The 17727-nt window shown below is 38.9% G+C and overlaps 1 protein-coding gene across 1 annotated transcript in view; it reads right to left on the bottom strand.

Moving 5' to 3' along the window:
* The window catches only part of LOC124550850 (spectrin beta chain-like), a 497121-nt gene that overhangs the window by 125967 nt on the left and 353427 nt on the right, over positions 1-17727 (bottom strand). Inside the window, exons 4-10 of the mRNA XM_047125580.1 lie at positions 14636-14787; positions 12095-12268; positions 10658-10946; positions 6954-7254; positions 5223-5435; positions 420-647; positions 64-202 (exon numbers count right to left, since the gene is read on the bottom strand). Coding sequence (XP_046981536.1) covers positions 64-202; positions 420-647; positions 5223-5435; positions 6954-7254; positions 10658-10946; positions 12095-12268; positions 14636-14787 — 1496 coding nt within the window. The remainder of the gene's footprint in view (positions 1-63; positions 203-419; positions 648-5222; positions 5436-6953; positions 7255-10657; positions 10947-12094; positions 12269-14635; positions 14788-17727) is intronic.

The following is a 17727-nucleotide window of genomic DNA, read 5'->3' on the forward strand; positions in this document are numbered from 1 at the left end:
ACGAATTGACAATTTCTAGCAATAGGACACAAAAATTTGTATTTTCTATTCTTGATTACTCACCTTAAGTTCTTCCATAGAGTCCAATATGTAGAGCATCTCTTGGAAGTTCTGCTGTAACTGGAGAGAAAGCTCGAGGCGAAGACGGCGAGCTCTGAGAAGCTCCAGGAGGTAATTCCACAGACGAAGAACGTTGTCTTTCCTGTTAATGTCAAATCCCAATTTAATAACTACTAGTAACTGTACTATCCTTGAAGACTATTTCTGCAACCAAAACATGCCAGCAAAATCCGTAACACAATTTAAAAAATAAATAAATACAGGAAATATGTTTTCATCATTTCATGCAGCAGACATTATTTCCTTAATAAATCTGTAGACTGAATTGAAGCCCGTTCCAATATTTTACTGTTCAATACCTGGCATTGATGCGGTCAATGTCATGGTAGTTTTCAGCTTCCAGCTCCTGTGACACAGCCACGACAGCCTGGACACGTTCTTCATACGCAAAGATGTCCGTCTCGATAGCCTCGTGCTTCTTGGCAGCTGCCTCCACAGCAGCCAAGTCAAACCCGAAGTTGTCCTGGGACACGAGGCGCTGGTTCTCCGACAGCCATGTTTCTCGCATACTCGCCTTGCGATTGAATCTGTGAACATGAAAATTGTGTTTCGCGATCATCAGAAAATGCGAGACGTGTTTGCAAAACATATTTGCAAAAATCAGTATTTACTGCAGGAATATATAGTATCCCTACAGAGTAGTGTGAGTATTGTGCAAAAAAAATGAGAAAACCTGAATAGTTACCTACAAGAGTGTTCAAGCTTTTTGGTAAGTGTAACCCTTTTTAATGTCCTTTTTTATTGTGGTACTCCCTGTGTGTGTCTGTAGTATGCCTTCAAACCAACATTCCGTAAATGGATTATTTGCAACAAAAATGACAATTATTGCAAATAATATTTATTTGTTTTCAAAAGTAATTCCAAAATTAACCCCAAAGTTCTTAAATCAACTTAAATTTTTATGAGATAAAATAAGGTACTGGTCATTATTATTGCAGATATATTTAATATTAAGTCTGCTAAGGTATTTTTTAACACGCAAGCTGACTTTTGCACATATACTATATTTAACCGACTATAAGACCTGGAATTAGGACCGCTGTCCCTCCCTCAAAAAGTTCCTTGAGAAATTTTTATTTTTAACATATTCTAATTAAAATCATGAACTGTTGTATTGATATAAAGTATCTGCCTAGAAAATTAGCATTATACCCATTTTAGAGCTTATGTCATTCATTGATTGTCTAGATTCTGGAATACAAGGAGAAATAAAATGAACAAATCCTTACTAGCCAAGCCAGATGCCTGTGGTATCACTACTTTTACCACCACCACCACCACCACCACCTATAACAACAAAAACAGCAACAACCGGTACTGTCTTCATTTGTAATTCTACTGGCATTATCACCTGGCCTACCCATAGCAATAGCTCTGCAGCACTTTCTGAATTCTTTCATTATAGATTTCCTTGTGATGCTGTGCCAGGCATTAAATATCCACTGGCCCAGCATAGATATTAAGGATTTCTTTAACTTTCCCGAATAGGAAAATATGCCCTCACTGTAAAGCTGTCACAGGTGAGCCTTATAAGGTCTATGCACACCAACACCAATTACTTGAAGTTGTGAGGTCATGCCACCATGAATTGTTATCAGGTGGTGATGTTCTTTACTGTTAGATCCTTAATTTCCTTTGTGAGGTGTCCACTGAAAGAATCCAGCTCTAACATTTCCCTTCTGATAAGCAAATGGTCCGCAATCTAACTTCATATCAATTGTCATCCAGCTCTTTTCTTGGTGTCTAAAGGTAATCCCTGCAGGCAGTTTTCCTTCTGGTATCATTTTCCTGTGAAGAGTCACACGTGGGAGAAACTCCTGCAAGTATCCTCAGCATTACTGTTATATCTTCTTATACAAAACTTAAAAAGCCTCCTGATCGACAGTAATATTTGATGGCATATCAAAATAAACAGGAATCTGATAATTTTTGTTTGAACCGCCTGGCAAACAGTCACGCCATTTTGTTACATTGATTATATCTAGTGCTACCAAGACAACCAAACTGAATGACAACAATATAAACCTTACCACTTCAGATTAATACTACTGCCAACCCTGGCAATCAATAGGGCTGTAGAGCAGTAATGGGTTCAGTGGCATCGTTGAAGCTCATGTTTCATTGTTTCATTTGTTGTTCCACGTTTCAAGCATTGTGTGAACATTTTTGTTAGCATTAATCTGTCTCTTGTAGAAACACACATTTTGTCCAATTTTTAGCTAAGTTCAGTTCCAACTGTTAAATGATTTAGGCAAACTGTTGTTTAAGCAAGGTAGATCTCCATATAAAGCACACACTCCCATGACTGGCAGCAGGATGGACTTTGCCCCCTGCTTGCCACTCCTCTCCTCTCACAAGTCCTAGTGCTCAGATAAGCTGGTACGACCCTACTGAATTCTTCAAATTAAATCTGCAAGTGAACTCACTTGCTGAAACTTCATCTGTAAATGTAAGACAGCCATTAAAATAAGATAGTATTCAACATAAAAATGTTGGCCTTAGGAACAATAGCTTAAACTGCAAGTTTAAGACCAACCTGTACTTTTCAAAAGACAAATTTGAGAAAAAAAACCTTGCCTTATAGTTTGGTAAAAATGAAATGAAAGTGTGGCGGTGATGGCCGGGAGGCCCCATCTGGGGACGTTTGGCTACCGAGTTGCGGGTCTTATCTCAGGTGAAGCCATATTGGGCGACTTGCATGCTGGTGGTGGTGGTGGTGGTGGTGGTGGTGGTGATGGACACAACACCCAGTCCACGAACGAAAAAAAATCTCCACCCAGTCCAGGAATCTAACCCGGGTAGACAAACATTACCACTCAGTTAAGCAGGCGAAGTGTAGCTTGGTAAATAAGTTATAGCATTGCAAATGACAGAAGTACCAACACAGCAATAGCTGAGGACATTCATTTTTTAAACTGCAGCAAAATTCTCCTGATCACATTTAATTAATAGTTTTTTCCAAGAATGGAGGAGATGCAAGTTCAATGAAAGTTTCACATTATTCTGCTGACTTCATGAATGGTCGTGCAAGGCCAATAAATGGGTTTTCAATCCAAAATCATTGAAATTTAGTCTGTTGTTCATTTTGGGAATGCTAATTAACAGATTCATTGAAACCTTTCAATTGCTTAATAAGTTTTTCAGTAAATGTCACTCCTAATTCAATCCCTCCTCCTTTGATAAGGTCTTATTGCTGGAAAGTGGTGAAACTCAATGAAGCACTTAAAAATTATCCTTTCTTAAGTGCAAGGATTTTTTCATGGTCAGTATATACATTTATTTACCATCAAAGGTTAAATTAAGTTCATTTGATCTCTTTAAGAAGGTTGCTTAAATGAGCAATTTGGACCGCATCTTTCCATGATAGAAAACTATGTACTGTAGGTGCACTGGCAGGTGAACAACAACTCCTGTTTATGTAACCTGTTATAGTCACGCCTTGTGCAGTTGTTTCTCACTGTCGAGTTTTCCATCTGAAAGGCTGCCCTCTAGTCTCTGATAAATACAGGCTTATTCACTGTTGGTGTTGCATTCATATCATCTATCCAAATTAGTATGTGGAAGCAAGGGTCGATTATTCTATTTTTTTTTATTTTGTAGAGGAGTTAATTTTATCTATTTTGTAAGTTACTTTCTTGAATGATATGAAAGAAGGCACATTCATTTCACAGAACCTGTAAGTTATCTCCAAGGAATCCCAGAGTTCTGCAGAACACAGCTGAGGGAATGTTGACTTACGTACATTATAGGACCCAGTACCTTACATACTCGCCATCTGCACAGCAGTTCATGTAAAACACATGAATAATAATAATAATAATAATAATAATAATAATAATAATAATATCCCCCCCCCCCCCCATTGATGGATATCGACAACTACACGATGTACCTTTATTTTATGAAGTGCAGTATGTAATAGTTTATATGCACTTGGCAATCGTGTCTACTGCTCTATGTTATTTAACCAACCTATTCTCACCACCACCACCTTTCTCACTGAATGTTCCCTACTATTATCAACCATATTTTGCATTCTGTAATATACTTTATGTCCTAACTTCCTTGCTGTTGGCACTTTAGTGCCCATTCATCAGAATCATATATAAGTATAGACCATATACCAGATGTGGTACCTTACAAATCTTCACTCTAAGGCTTAGTTACATGCATGTCTGAAACAACAGCCAATGTTGGGCTCCACATATTTTTGAAATTAATTCGGTAACTGAATTTCGAGACATCAGCTGCATTAGATAGGCTCTGCTACCCAATAGTGACATATGAAAATTTGTGCCAAACCAGGACACGAAGGTTTAGGTCCACATCTGTACTTGTGAGAATTTTTATGAAGGCATTACGAGTGTTCTCGATGCAACATTTTACATCCATGGCTGTCCTCCAATCTTCACAAATCCACAATCCAAAATGCTTAACTTGTCTACTCTTTACATTTAGGAGGCAATAAATCATAGATTTGCATCTGTAACAGAGTTGGGCTATCGTGAGCTTGTCTAACTTGTCTTTTTGGTGTTGATACTCAGACACAGATTACTTTTGTCATTTCCTAATGTGCTGATGAGTTATGGAAGATCTTCTAAATCATCACAAATCAATACTGTATCACCAGCATTTGAAAAGATAATCAGGGCTGTTACTTTTCACCTTTTTCTATGACACTCAAGACAAATTTTCACCGTTTCCCATCCATAAGTTTTATTGAAATGAATATGCCACCGTTTTCACTATTTGGTTTCCCCAAGCGATCTTACACAAACAGAATTCTTGTCTTAATATTCACAATAAGTTGACCGCATTGTTTTGAATTATGTGGACTGTTATGAGGATTTGTTGAATGTATCTTGAGAACAGAAGAAAATGGTATGCCTTTTTAATGTAAATAAATAAATAAATAAATACATAAAATACACAAAAATATAAAAATTCTAGCACTGTTTATTGAACAACTCTCATAGAAATGTGATGGTTGCTCTACCACTAAGTTGGTCAGTTAGAAGTGCACTAAAACCACCTCTACATGGCAGCAACTTTAATTCCACCATTGGCAGCAGGGAATAGTTTGGGATTTTCAGCGAGCTTACCTGGCTGCGAGCTGTTCCAGCTTCTCCTGACGGATGAGTTCCTCCCGGAGGGCGAGCTCTCGCTCGTGCTCCGCTTTCTCCAGCCTCTCCCATGCCTTGTTTATGTCGGAGATCATGCGCCCTTCTCGAGGTGTGTACGGCTTCTGATTGTTTGCTCGCATTCGTGACTGCAGTGTAAACAGCAGCACTTCGAGGTTTCCTTTTTCCACAAACCTATAAGACACAGTTTATGCTTGTAGAAATGCAGTGTTGTAATCAATTAACAGGTGAAAAGAAATTAAGGAAGTAACACTAACACACACACACACACACACACACACACACACACACACACACACTTTTAACCATCTATAAATGTGAGAACACATCTATTAACTAGCTTTTCATCAGTTCTGAAATACTTTGCACTTTAAATCCAATGCTGCAAAACTACATTTAAGAGACAAATAGCAAATAACATGAAGTAGTATCATCCTAGAAGACTGTTCTTTGTCTCTTAACTGACTTCTATGCCTTTACTATAACAGATTTCATATACACAGACTCAACATAACAAAACATCACCCATCTCTCATAACTCTTTTTTGTCAATGAAATGAATCACGCCCCAAATGAACACACTACTACTAACAAAACCATGAGTTCATTTGTGGAGCACACCTTCCTGTGTATATTTCTGCAGAATATTAAAGTTTCTCTTTCATTACTTAATCAACCTGTCTATCTTATGTAATTAACAAGAGGGGCTAAAATTAAGAAGCAGCTTAGGTGTTTACATTAGCCATCCTTTGATAATCCACTCATTTAAAAAAAAAAAAAAAAAAAAAAAAAAAAAAAAAAAAAAAAAAAAAAAAAAAAAAAAAAAACCTTTGTTAAAAATGATCTGAAAACCACGGCATGACCCCCCAAACCCCTCCTCTTTGAAAATATGAAGCTAAATGCAACACTAAATTTATATGTAGCATTCTACACACCATTTTTCACTGCCCAGAGCTGTTATTCTTTTGCCAATTAATTAATGTGGTTCACATCACATGTGTAAGAAGTACATTTTCCACTGCTGTAATCTCTCATCCATAAACTTTTATGGAAGTTTAATTAGTATGCCATTTCTACCCTACACAGGAAAGTGAATAGTCATGGGGTCCCCATATACTCTAAGCTCTTCAACTCTGCACAGCATCTACAACTAGGAAAACTCATCCAAACTGCTAAAAATTCTAAAAATAAAATAATATACATCATGACGAGATTTAATTCCCTGGACACAGGTATTACAGCATTCTTAACTTTTTTTACACAAACTGATCTCCAACTTTCCACTGAAAAGCCAGCTAGCTGTTGGAAACACTACAGTCTGTACAGAAGTTTTACCAATTACACAGGTCAGGCATTAAAGTGTCACAAAATTCTTAACATTGGAACTACTACTCTCCCCTCTTGCACAGTCAGAGGTAGTGTTGAATTGTATTATGTTTTGCATTTTAATACATTACAGATTTAATAAATGTCATTTTTTTTTTCACACGATTTGCTTCAGCTGAGTCCTATTTCCATTTTAATATGGAGGCTGAAATAGAAGAGCCTACCACTAAATTAAATTTTTTAAGGAAGTCAGTATTCAGGGAAAGTAGAAAAATGTATGCCAGGCACATCATTCCAGACACGGAAATTTTACTATGATGACTACACGACTAAGAAAACTGTACTCTAAATCAACTCCATACTTACTTAGGTGGTTTCTCCACAGTGCGGTAAGTATTGAACTGTGCCAGCTGCTGCTGCACTCCGGCCAAAGAGTTGGCAAAGTTACGATCTCCGAGAGACTCTATTGTCGCTTCGATCCAGCGCAGTAAATCTGATGTCAGTGACTCGTATTCCTGTGCGGACCTGTCGTTCTCCATGGCAATACCGACCACTTTGCCAATTCGCTTGCCCTGCACAGTTTCCTGCTTCAGCTTGCTGAAGTAGTGGTAATAAGTCACGACATATGTGATGATGGACTTCTCGTCGGGCTGCTCCACGAAGACATCTGCAAATAGAAAATGATCAAAACTTTTCATTTTGTGCAGCTATGAAACAGAAGAGGCAAAAATGCTGCAACCTAAACTGACAGCCCACCACCAGTATGCACTGTTTTGCCTTACTAGCTAGCATCCACAATTTACTGAAGAAATAAAATCACTTTAAAATGAAACAGTGACCAATTAACTAAAAATATTTATATTAGAAATAAACTGATGAAAAAATGTTTTGTACCAGACACTCAGCTTTCTCAAACTTGGAATTACAGCAAATTGCAATGTGCAGTCCACCTATGTAATGGAGGTAAAAGCAAGCCCGCTTTCTCAGTCAGAATAGTTCAGTTGGGCACACTGTGGCTACAACTGTGAACGGGACAATACTGTTCAGTGCCTTGATGTGTCCACGAGTGCTATTCCAAGCTCAGACTGGGCATACATTGCCCCTTCACAGCAAGGACGGCTGTTAGCAAGGGAAATTGCCCATCAAATTAGTGTACACCGCAGCTATGCCATTTGAACATTCGACCACTACTGTACCCATAAAACATTGACAATCTGTCACCTCTACTTATGAACTGTGGGTAACTGAGAAGGTTGTCGAGGTCATGTGTGCCGTTGCTCCACGTTACTGAAAATATCTAAACAGTCATTCATCTCTTGTGAGCAGATTCAAATACACATTGGACAGTTTCTGGGCAGACTGATTTGCACTAATGGTTTGGTGAAAAAAAACCATGTTACATCAGGCACCGAACACCAATCTTGAGATTACACAACTGCTCTTCAAACTACTGATGAGGATTCTCTGAAGTGTAATGGTACATGGTCTCTTGAGTTCACATACCCTGACAAGCTGATCTGAGGCTCATTTGCAGAAATAAACTGTGGATCCTCAAGTCTAGATTCCACTTCACTCAAGAGACCACATGCAGAAGTTCGTCTGGATGTAGGTCTTTTTTGATAGTATTTTACCACAATAGTGTCTTATTTCCTGCTAGCTACAGCTTTTATTCGCTACAGAGCCAATTTCATGCCATTTCCCACTAGATTTTGTGCTGTAAACTTCACTGGCGGTTTTGCCGAAACACTGCATCTTGAACACCTGCGCAAACTGTTCTGCTGATGTTTTCCACTAACTGTGCTTCACATAAGATCCGACAATGAACATGTACCATTTTGTGTTGCATTCCACTGGTCACTAAACATTTCTGCACCATTCACTTATTCACTCAAATGTAAATGATACAGGGCACAGCAGGCAGGAGATGTGCACATGCAGACATCTGACAGCAACCGATCGATGCATCGAAATCACAGTTTCCAGCATTATTCGTGATGGACACTTCTTCCCTTGCTCATTAAGAAGGGTCAGGTCCGCATCAGTCTTAACATTCTCTGGGCCACTTTTATTTTACTCATCCACTATTATGAACAACAGCATAAAACCTTCAGCATAAGGGTGCTTGAAGAACATGGGAACACACAGGATGGACTTGGATCAACAGTGATGTGTCGTCTTCACTAATGAGAGAGCTTCACTTGTAGGAGAAGGGATACTGTGGTGAAATGGCTTCACCAGAGCTTAGCAGATTTTAGTGTGTGCTGTTTTCAAGCCTATAAGAATATTGTCTGTGGAAGGTAATGTTTGGGGGTTGACAAGACACAGTTCTAATCTGCCAGGACATTTAGACAACAACAGCACTTCACCACAAAACGAAAGATTCATTCTTTAACTTTTACATCCCAAACATAGAAAAAATTCTCTCAAGCTTCCAGCTGCATCAGGCGGTTTAAAATCCAAAAACTTTCAACTGTGTACTCCTCGGTCAATGTCAAATGGTAACATTCTTTTGGTAGCTGCTACTGCCCTTATGTTGCAGCACTGCCTTCTGTGATGTCACTGGTGCCCATATAAGGGTAATGGTTTTGCCGTGCACCAGCTTCAACTTTCCGATGGTTGGATCCAAGCCGTGTTTAGCTGCTGGCTGCCATCTTTATTAAGGGTGTTGCCATAAATTTTTATCTCAATCAATTCTTTTATTATGCTGTCCCAGAAACTATTTGTTCATGTAATAATGGATGTTTCATCAAACGCAATGTGATGGCCGTTTTCCAGAACATGTTCTGCTACAAGCAACTCTCAATGTTCTACACATTTCCCATAGTGCTCAGAGCCATTTTAACCGTTTGTTCTACACATTGCTGTTCAATGGTACACACAGTCTATCCAACATAAAATTTCCCCACACTCACATGGTATTTTATATACCCCTGTCATTCTGAGGCTGACACCATCTCCCACAAGCATCAAGAATTGTCAAATTTTTGTTGGATCCCTGTAGACTGAATTGATTGTATGCATCTTTAAGAGCCAGTTAATCTTTCCTGTTACTGAGCCACATAACGACAAAAACACAAGCTTCTTGTCCTCTTCAGGGTCCTTCTGCTTATGTGTTTTCAGAAAGTGGCCCAGTTCCTTCAGCAAGTTTTCAGCATCTGAGACAGTGTCCGTTCGATGCAGCAAGGTCTTCAGAACAGACGGACGGCAATAGCTGTCAGCTTGCAGACTGCAGATATCGGCACTTGTGAGTGGCTTCCCGGTAAACACTGTGGCTGAGACACCCATTTGCTTTACAGGTGATGAGGACATAACAGAATGGCAAGGCAACATCTGCCTCTAATTTCACTGTGAACTTTATGTTGTCATGGATATTGTTGATGGGGTCAAAGAATTCTCCCAGCTTTTCATGTACACAGTACATGACAATGAACATGTCATCAAAGTGATGATAACAGCAACTATGCTTTGCAGGAGCTGCGTCCAGCGCCATGACTCAAACAGGTTGGCTGTAACTGGAACTAATGGGCTCCTCTTGTGATGCCCTCCATCTGGTTAAAACATTTTCCACCATACAAGAAACTCAATGATATCACAATGTGCTTGGATAAATTCATCACAGGAATAGTGACACCAACAGCAAAGCAGACCATACTATCCTCTTCTACAAGGCGCGGGCATTTAATTCAAGTGATGTACTCTTTAATCATTTTTGATGTGGTGCACACGATGACCAATATGAGAAGTAAGTCATTTTGTGCACCACACTAAGAATACAACAGAGGGAATTTTATCAATACATATTGCCATAAAACCATGCACTTTTACACTGCCCAGCACACTTCCAACTACTGTATCTCAGTGAGTAGATTATCTCTGCTTACATAACAGATATTTTAAAATAATTAATCTTACACAGATGAGACTATTTTTTATATACACTATTCATTTCTTCAATTCCTATTACACACACAATTTGGTACTTTTTATTAATTAGTCACATTTTCCTAAGAGACTTTGTGAGATTCTCCACGGGGAAATACATAAACCAAATGCAAATTAATGTTTCTCACCCTCAGCATCCAACAACTTTGTTAGGCCAAGCTTCTCTTCAGCAACATTAAATGCGTTGTTGAGATTGTACATTGCATTGGACTTCGACAGTTTTTCAAACTGTATGAGGTCTGGACGATGTTTGTGGATAATCGCATTAAAAGCGAGACCGTCACGCCACGACGTTGTGAAATTCCTCACGTTGACATTGTGATAGCCGGCAGTCTTCATCTGACACCACAACAGGAGTGCATCCTTTGCCGACTTTGTTTCTTGGTTATCGGTCTCTTCGATTGTTATGTCTTGTATCTGCAACAAATACTTTCCTTCAGTCACTATGTCAACACAATACCATATTCAGGTAAAAAAAAAAAGCCAAAGACTATTAATGCAATGCATACAAGCTGCATGACTGAATGGGTCTAGAAGATTTACCCATAAATGCAATTAAATATACTGAAATTAAAATCAGAAGTAACTTGTTATATGGTGAGGTTCACATATTGTTATCAGTCTACTGTTGATTTGTATTTACACTATGTAATGGCAAATAGAAACCACCAAGGTACTAATCACCCCCCACCCATTTTCACAAAGAAGTGTTTAAGAAAACTGATTCCACACACAATCATCTTCCTAATTTTATCATTAGCTGTTTTTTTAATACAAGGAACATTATTTATTACAACATACTGTACATCCGCTGTCTGTCGATTAGTCAGAAATTTCACCTTTTAGTTAGGTACATCTATACTACGACTTTCATCATCTAACCTAAAAGAGTAATTATTTTCTATTTGAAATGTGTTTTCCACTGCCCGACAGGATAAAATCTGGAGTAAAAACATAAATGCAGAATTAAGTGAGAAACTTAAAATAGAGAAAACTGCACTTTGTATACAAAGAAATGATGGAACATGTTCTGCCTATGGCTGAAATCACCACTCCAATGCAAGCCTCAAATCATTAATCTGTGGGGAGAAGATCAGTTGGCAGACCGAGGACAAGATAGTGAATCTGGAGCATGCTTGTCTCGGCATAAACACGGAAAGCCAGAAGACGGAGGTCACTCAAGTATTATAGTTGGCCTCAACATGTTGGTTTATCACATGATGGTTGTTAATAGGCAGTACGTGTCACACATCTGAATAACAATGTCGCATTATACCTGAGGATGATCTGTTTTTAACCGAAGTGACATGCACACCATGATTTTCCAAAAATTAAAATGTATGTTTTAAAATCATCATCAAATGGCAAACGTGAAATAATAACAAGAGTAGTAGTAATTTCATTGGCCACATAATCACAAATTAATTCACACCATGTCATTTTGGCATGTCAAACTTCTCCTAGTTTTCTAGAAGCTGTTAATCAGTCTCTTTAAACCAATTCCTTTTAAATTTAACAAGTGAAGAATTTTTTTTAATATGGTGTTTTGTTTTTGAAAGACAGACCTGGAATCTAAGGATGATGGTCCATATGAGGCCCAGGCTGAGCCTCGGATTTCCGTCGACGATGTCGTGTGAACCCATATTCTCCAGGTGGACCCTCTGGTCCCTCAGGAACTGGAGGGCTTTGTCCACATTCTCCAGGCAGTGGATGCGCATCTTCCCCTTGGTTGGACGAGGCTGGCAAAGGACACACAAAGATAAATACATAATTTTTCTGGTCAACACACACACACACACACACACACACACACACACACACACAAAAAAAAGGACTGTGCCACAGAAAAAATGTTAAAGCATAACAACAAGTGCTGGCACGAAGATCAAGAGCAATACAGTAGAGAGGGCTGTGAGAACAACTTCAGCCAATAGCATGCTGACTAGGATGTCACCACAGCAGCAGCAACCTCAACACGAAGAGAATAAAAGCAACATGCCGCCTAGCCCCGGCCACACTATAAGAGCCGCAACAGAAGATGACCCATGACTTGGGAACAGTATCATTTACTTGCATGGACATTTTATACATTGACGGACATTGATTTTTTTCATGTCACCAATTGCTTGCGACCACTCTTTGTAAAGAGGCCAAGTTAAGTACTGTCAATGCACTTTACTGTAATAAAAGCCATTAATGTGATTTGCTCGAATTGTTGTTTAGCGATCCGAGAAAGCAGCATCCTAAGCATTGTATATTACACGAGTGGGCAGGATACCACAAAAAAATTGTTGAAACATCAATCGGACTTGCAGAACACTGCTCAGAATAATCCACTGTTTGAAACTTAATATTATCTGCTGTTTATGATAGTTAACCATTATTTTACACCTGAGATTTTGTATGTATTTACTGAATCAAAATGAGGATTCAGCCGAGTCTTAAAAAAATTGCCAGGAGACAGAATGCCTGACAAATACTGTCTGGTTGGGAATTTCAGTGTTGCCAACAGGGACATTTAAAAGCTGAAAAACGTATTTCTAGCTTTCATTGTTGTTAGTTCCTTTCCCAGGAGGAAAGGATATGTTTGCGAAAACAGGGAAGCAGGGACAGGTCCCAGTTTAAAAAATACCCCACCTATTATTCTACTTTTAATTGTGCCTATTAGCAGTACAATAATTTCATCCCCTGAAAGCAAAATACTGAAGCCATTTCATGTGTTTACTTTCTGTTGTTTTCACAATGCAATCAATAAAATTTAATCCCTTTTAGGGCCTTGGAAATTTGACAACTTTATTTTCCAAGTCTTAACTTCTTTTGAGGCTGATGAACACCCTCAAGTGAAATGGTTTTCTCAATACAAGAAATTCAGAGATTTTTTTGCCCTTGCTTGCTGACAGTTGACAGAATTAAGGTGCAATCAGTGTGCAGTTTTTGGGGTATGGGCAAAAAAAGGTTTCAAGGTACCAGATATTAAGAGAGGGGAAAATGATCACGAAAGAAAAATTATTCAGTGGGGGATGTTACCAGTGATCCAAAACTCCCTGGCCATTTCAAACAGAGTGCCAGGCTGGATTAACTCAGAAACTGATTAGATCACATCTCAATAGCTCAGTCGGAAGAGCATTTGCCCACAATAGGCAAAGGTTCCAGGCTCTACTTCCAGTCCAGCACTCAGTTTTAACATTCAAAAAAATTTCAAATCAGCATGCCACTGTAAATCGAAATTTCATCCTGGTTAACCGATCTCCAACATAAATTTTCAGTGTACATACTAGTTCGTTTACACGGGCATACATGTAATATTTGGCGAGTTTCACTGGTCAGCTGAACTGCAGTCATACTGCCATACAAAAGAAAGTGAAAAGATAGTGGTGTTGGAAAGGGAAGCCATGAGCAAAACAGGTCCCTCAGTGAAGGGTGGAAACCTGCTCTTTTCTGCTCGATATATTTGTAAGCAATATAGATGATACTGTGTACATCAACCAAATAACAAGCAAAAATTTAAATATAAATTTCACTGACATGTGTAATCTTATCCAACTGTTTGGGGTTCAGAAATAAAACAGTTATTAGTTAACATGAAAAAGCAGTTGCTTTTAAACAATTGGAAATGAAAAGCTGAAGAAAATTTCATGTCTACAATTTTTTTGTGAAACACTGAAATGATCAATTACTTCCTTTCAGTATTACAGTATTATCAAACAACTCTCCAAAGCATGCTTTAGATATCTGCAATTTATTGAAATCTATCAGTAAGAAAAAGTTTTTCCATGAACTAATACTAACTACACAGATATAGCAAAAGGGAAAAAATATATATATTTTTTAATATTCTTGGCAAATACAACTACATGAAGTTGATGCTACATCGCTTAAGTGAATGACAGAGCTCTATTATAGGTACTACTTGCATAGATAATTAACACTATACTCAAGAGAAACTCAGTTTCTGCAAACTGCACTGAAACAATCAGAAATAAATTTCTTTATATAGAATATATACAATCTTTTGATAGGGGCTTAACAGAATACTGTCTGCAGTACACAAACATCCAAAATCGATCACACACTTTGAGATAATTAGAATTAGTGCACAAACTTACAAGGCGCTCGCCTGACAAAACTTCCAGAAGTTTCAGGAGCATTTTGCCATCTCTCAAGTCCACATACAAGTCGCTGATACGACACGATACCCGTACTAGATGCGAATTCACCCATTTTTGGAAGGTCTTTTTTTGTACACTCTCTCGCTCGTCTGGAATACAGAAATCACATTTATTCACATGGCAAGGAAGCATTACAACAGTTGCAGTTATTATCACTTTTGAACAAAACTATTATCATAGCATTAGCTTTGCCAAAGTCAAACAGTTTACATATCTAGGGTCAATATATGATGCAGTAACATACAACACAATTTTCTGTTGGTGTTTGGCAGAATGTGACAACAATTTTAAACAAGAAACACTTCCCCAATGATCTGCAAAATATTAGGTCTCAAACCAGCTTACAACTTCTTAATTCACTGTCACATGACAACTGAAAGTCGAAACCGCAGATAAAATGACCTGGGAATTGCACAGATATCACACTGATACAAGACACAAATGTAGTCAGATAAGCTGAAACAAAATAAGGTACTGAAATCAGACAAATTAAGTTATATCAACTATAACTATGGCAAATCTTTCCAACTGGTTTGTTTAATGATAGCTCTTGTTATATGTGGATTAATGAAAGGTACCATATGTAAACATTTGCAGCATTAAAGGTACACTTCCGGAGCCTGTTGCACTGTGAAGTACTTGACAGTAAGGCTACGAAACTGCAGAAAAACAAAACAGATGGAAGAAAGACTGGGAAAACCAAACTGGAAACTTACATTTGTTGGAAGGACTATCAGAAAATGTGGCGAAACAGCAAACAGGTCTACAAGATCTTGTATGCTCTGGTGTTCGAGGTCCTGATAAAAACATTAGAGGAAAATAGACTTCTGCTTCTAGGAAAGGTACAGCCCACACAAAAGTTTAAGACAGGTGCTCAACGCATTTTTTTGTTCAAGGTAGACCACCTAGCAGTTCTACTGGCACCATCCAACAATAGGTGTGGCAAATCACAAGTGAGGTTAAAGGGTATGCAGAGGCATTTACACACTTCATTGTTTTCCTCATTACATATAGTCAGAATACAGCTGGAAGTGGCTAGTGTCTGTGTCTTCTTCTTCTTCTTCTTCTTCCTCCTCCTCCTCCTCCTCCTGTATGAATACTCGTTTGAAGCAGATTTCCACATTAACCTAGCTTGTGAAATCCTCTTCATCTTTGAATAATAACTGCAAAACCGATTTGAATGTGCTTACTATACTCATCCCTTTGTCTCCCTCTAAAAATTTTACCCATCACACTTCCCACCAATACCAAATTAATAATTTCATCATGCCTCAAAATGTGTCCCTTCTTTTAGTTCGGTTGCTATGTTCAACATTTCTCTTATAAGAAACAATGTCTCTCCCCTCCCCCACCCCTTCCCACTGACAGTTTGCACTTTGTATCCTCAATGATCCTTCAGCCATCATCAGTTAATCCGTTGCCTAAAGAGATAAACACATCTACTACTTTTGGTGTGTCTTACACTAATCGAATTCAATCAGCATCTCATCATCTAATTTGACTGCATTCCATCATCCTCACTTTACTTTGTTGATGTTCCTGTAAATTCATTTCAAGATATTATCCATTCCATTCAACTGCTAACTGTTGCTGGAAGTTCTCTGTTGCCTTTCACAGAATTACATTGTCCATCAGAAAACTTTTAAGTTATTTCCTCTCCCTGCTGGACTTTAACTCCTCCTCCAACTTTCTCCTTGGCTTCCTTTACTGCTAGCTGGATATACAGATCATATGAGAGATCTTGCAACCATGTCTCACTCCTTTTTTGATTACTGCTCCCCATTCATGTCCTTTGACTCTCGTAACCACAGTCTACTTTCTATAAAAGTTGCCAATAACTTTCATCTCACTGTCAGTATTTTATCCCTACTACCTCAATCAGGAGACTACTTGCATACAACTGTTACTGGTACCATAAAACATTTTTACTTCATTTTATATATTTATTTTTTCCTCCTAGATTCATAGGCAGTACGAGTGCGTAACTGAGGCAAGTTAGTTTATCTTACAGTGTCATAATACGGAGAAAATCTTACTATTAGATTTGTGCATAAGTTCACAGAGTTTTTGTTTTGCATGTTGGTATTCTGGTTGCTACAGGTTTGTAGAAGAATTGTGTCTTTTTTTAAATTTGTAGTTCACTGTTGGCTATTTGAGTTTACATACTGAGTGTGTGTGTGTGTGTGTGTGTGTGTGTGTGTGTGTGTGTGTGTGAGAGAGAGAGAGAGAGGGAGGGGGAGAGAGAGAGAGAGAGGGAGGGGGAGAGAGAGAGAGAGAGAGAGGGAGGGGAGAGAGAGAGAGAGAGGGAGAGAGAGGGGGGGAGAGAGAGAGAGAGAGGGAGAGAGAGGGGGGGGGAGAGAGAGAGAGAGGGAGAGGGAGGGGGGGGAGAGAGAGGGGGGGAGAGGGGGGGGAGAGAGAGAGAGAGAGAGAGAGGGGGGGGGGAGAGAGAGAGAGGGAGAGAGAGAGAGAGAGGGGGAGAGAGAGAGGGAGAGAGAGAGAGAGGAGAGAGAGAGAGAGAGAGAGAGAGAGAGAGAGAGAGAGAGGGAGGGAGAGAGACTAAGGATGCTAGAAAATGTAGTGGCAAGTGGAGAAATCTGAACATTCCTGACATATTATTCTGTTTGTGTTCAGTAAAGGGATGACAGCAGTGGCGGCAGCTCGTAACATTTGCACTGTGTTTGGGGGCAATGCCAATGGTCAGAGCAAGACAAGAAAATGGTTCTCTCATTTTGAGGAGGAGCATTTTGACATTAGTGGCTCTGCAGGTTGAGAAAGGTGTTCAGGATTTGACGAAGATAGTTTAAATGCATTAATCCACAAAAATCAGCACATGCCGTACGTGCACCTCTGCTTGCTCATCGTCACTTGACTTGTGAACAACACTGACCGTTCCTATCCTGTATTGCTGCTGGTGGCAAGAAATGGTGTCTTTATGCTAACATAAGAAAAGGAAGGGAACAGTTGAGCCAAACAAAGCAGTAACTACTCCTACAAAAACCTGTGCGCATCCACAAAAGATACTGCCACGC

Source organism: Schistocerca americana, chromosome 9 (assembly GCF_021461395.2).
Source record: "Schistocerca americana isolate TAMUIC-IGC-003095 chromosome 9, iqSchAmer2.1, whole genome shotgun sequence".
NCBI classification, from domain to species: Eukaryota; Metazoa; Arthropoda; class Insecta; order Orthoptera; family Acrididae; genus Schistocerca; species Schistocerca americana.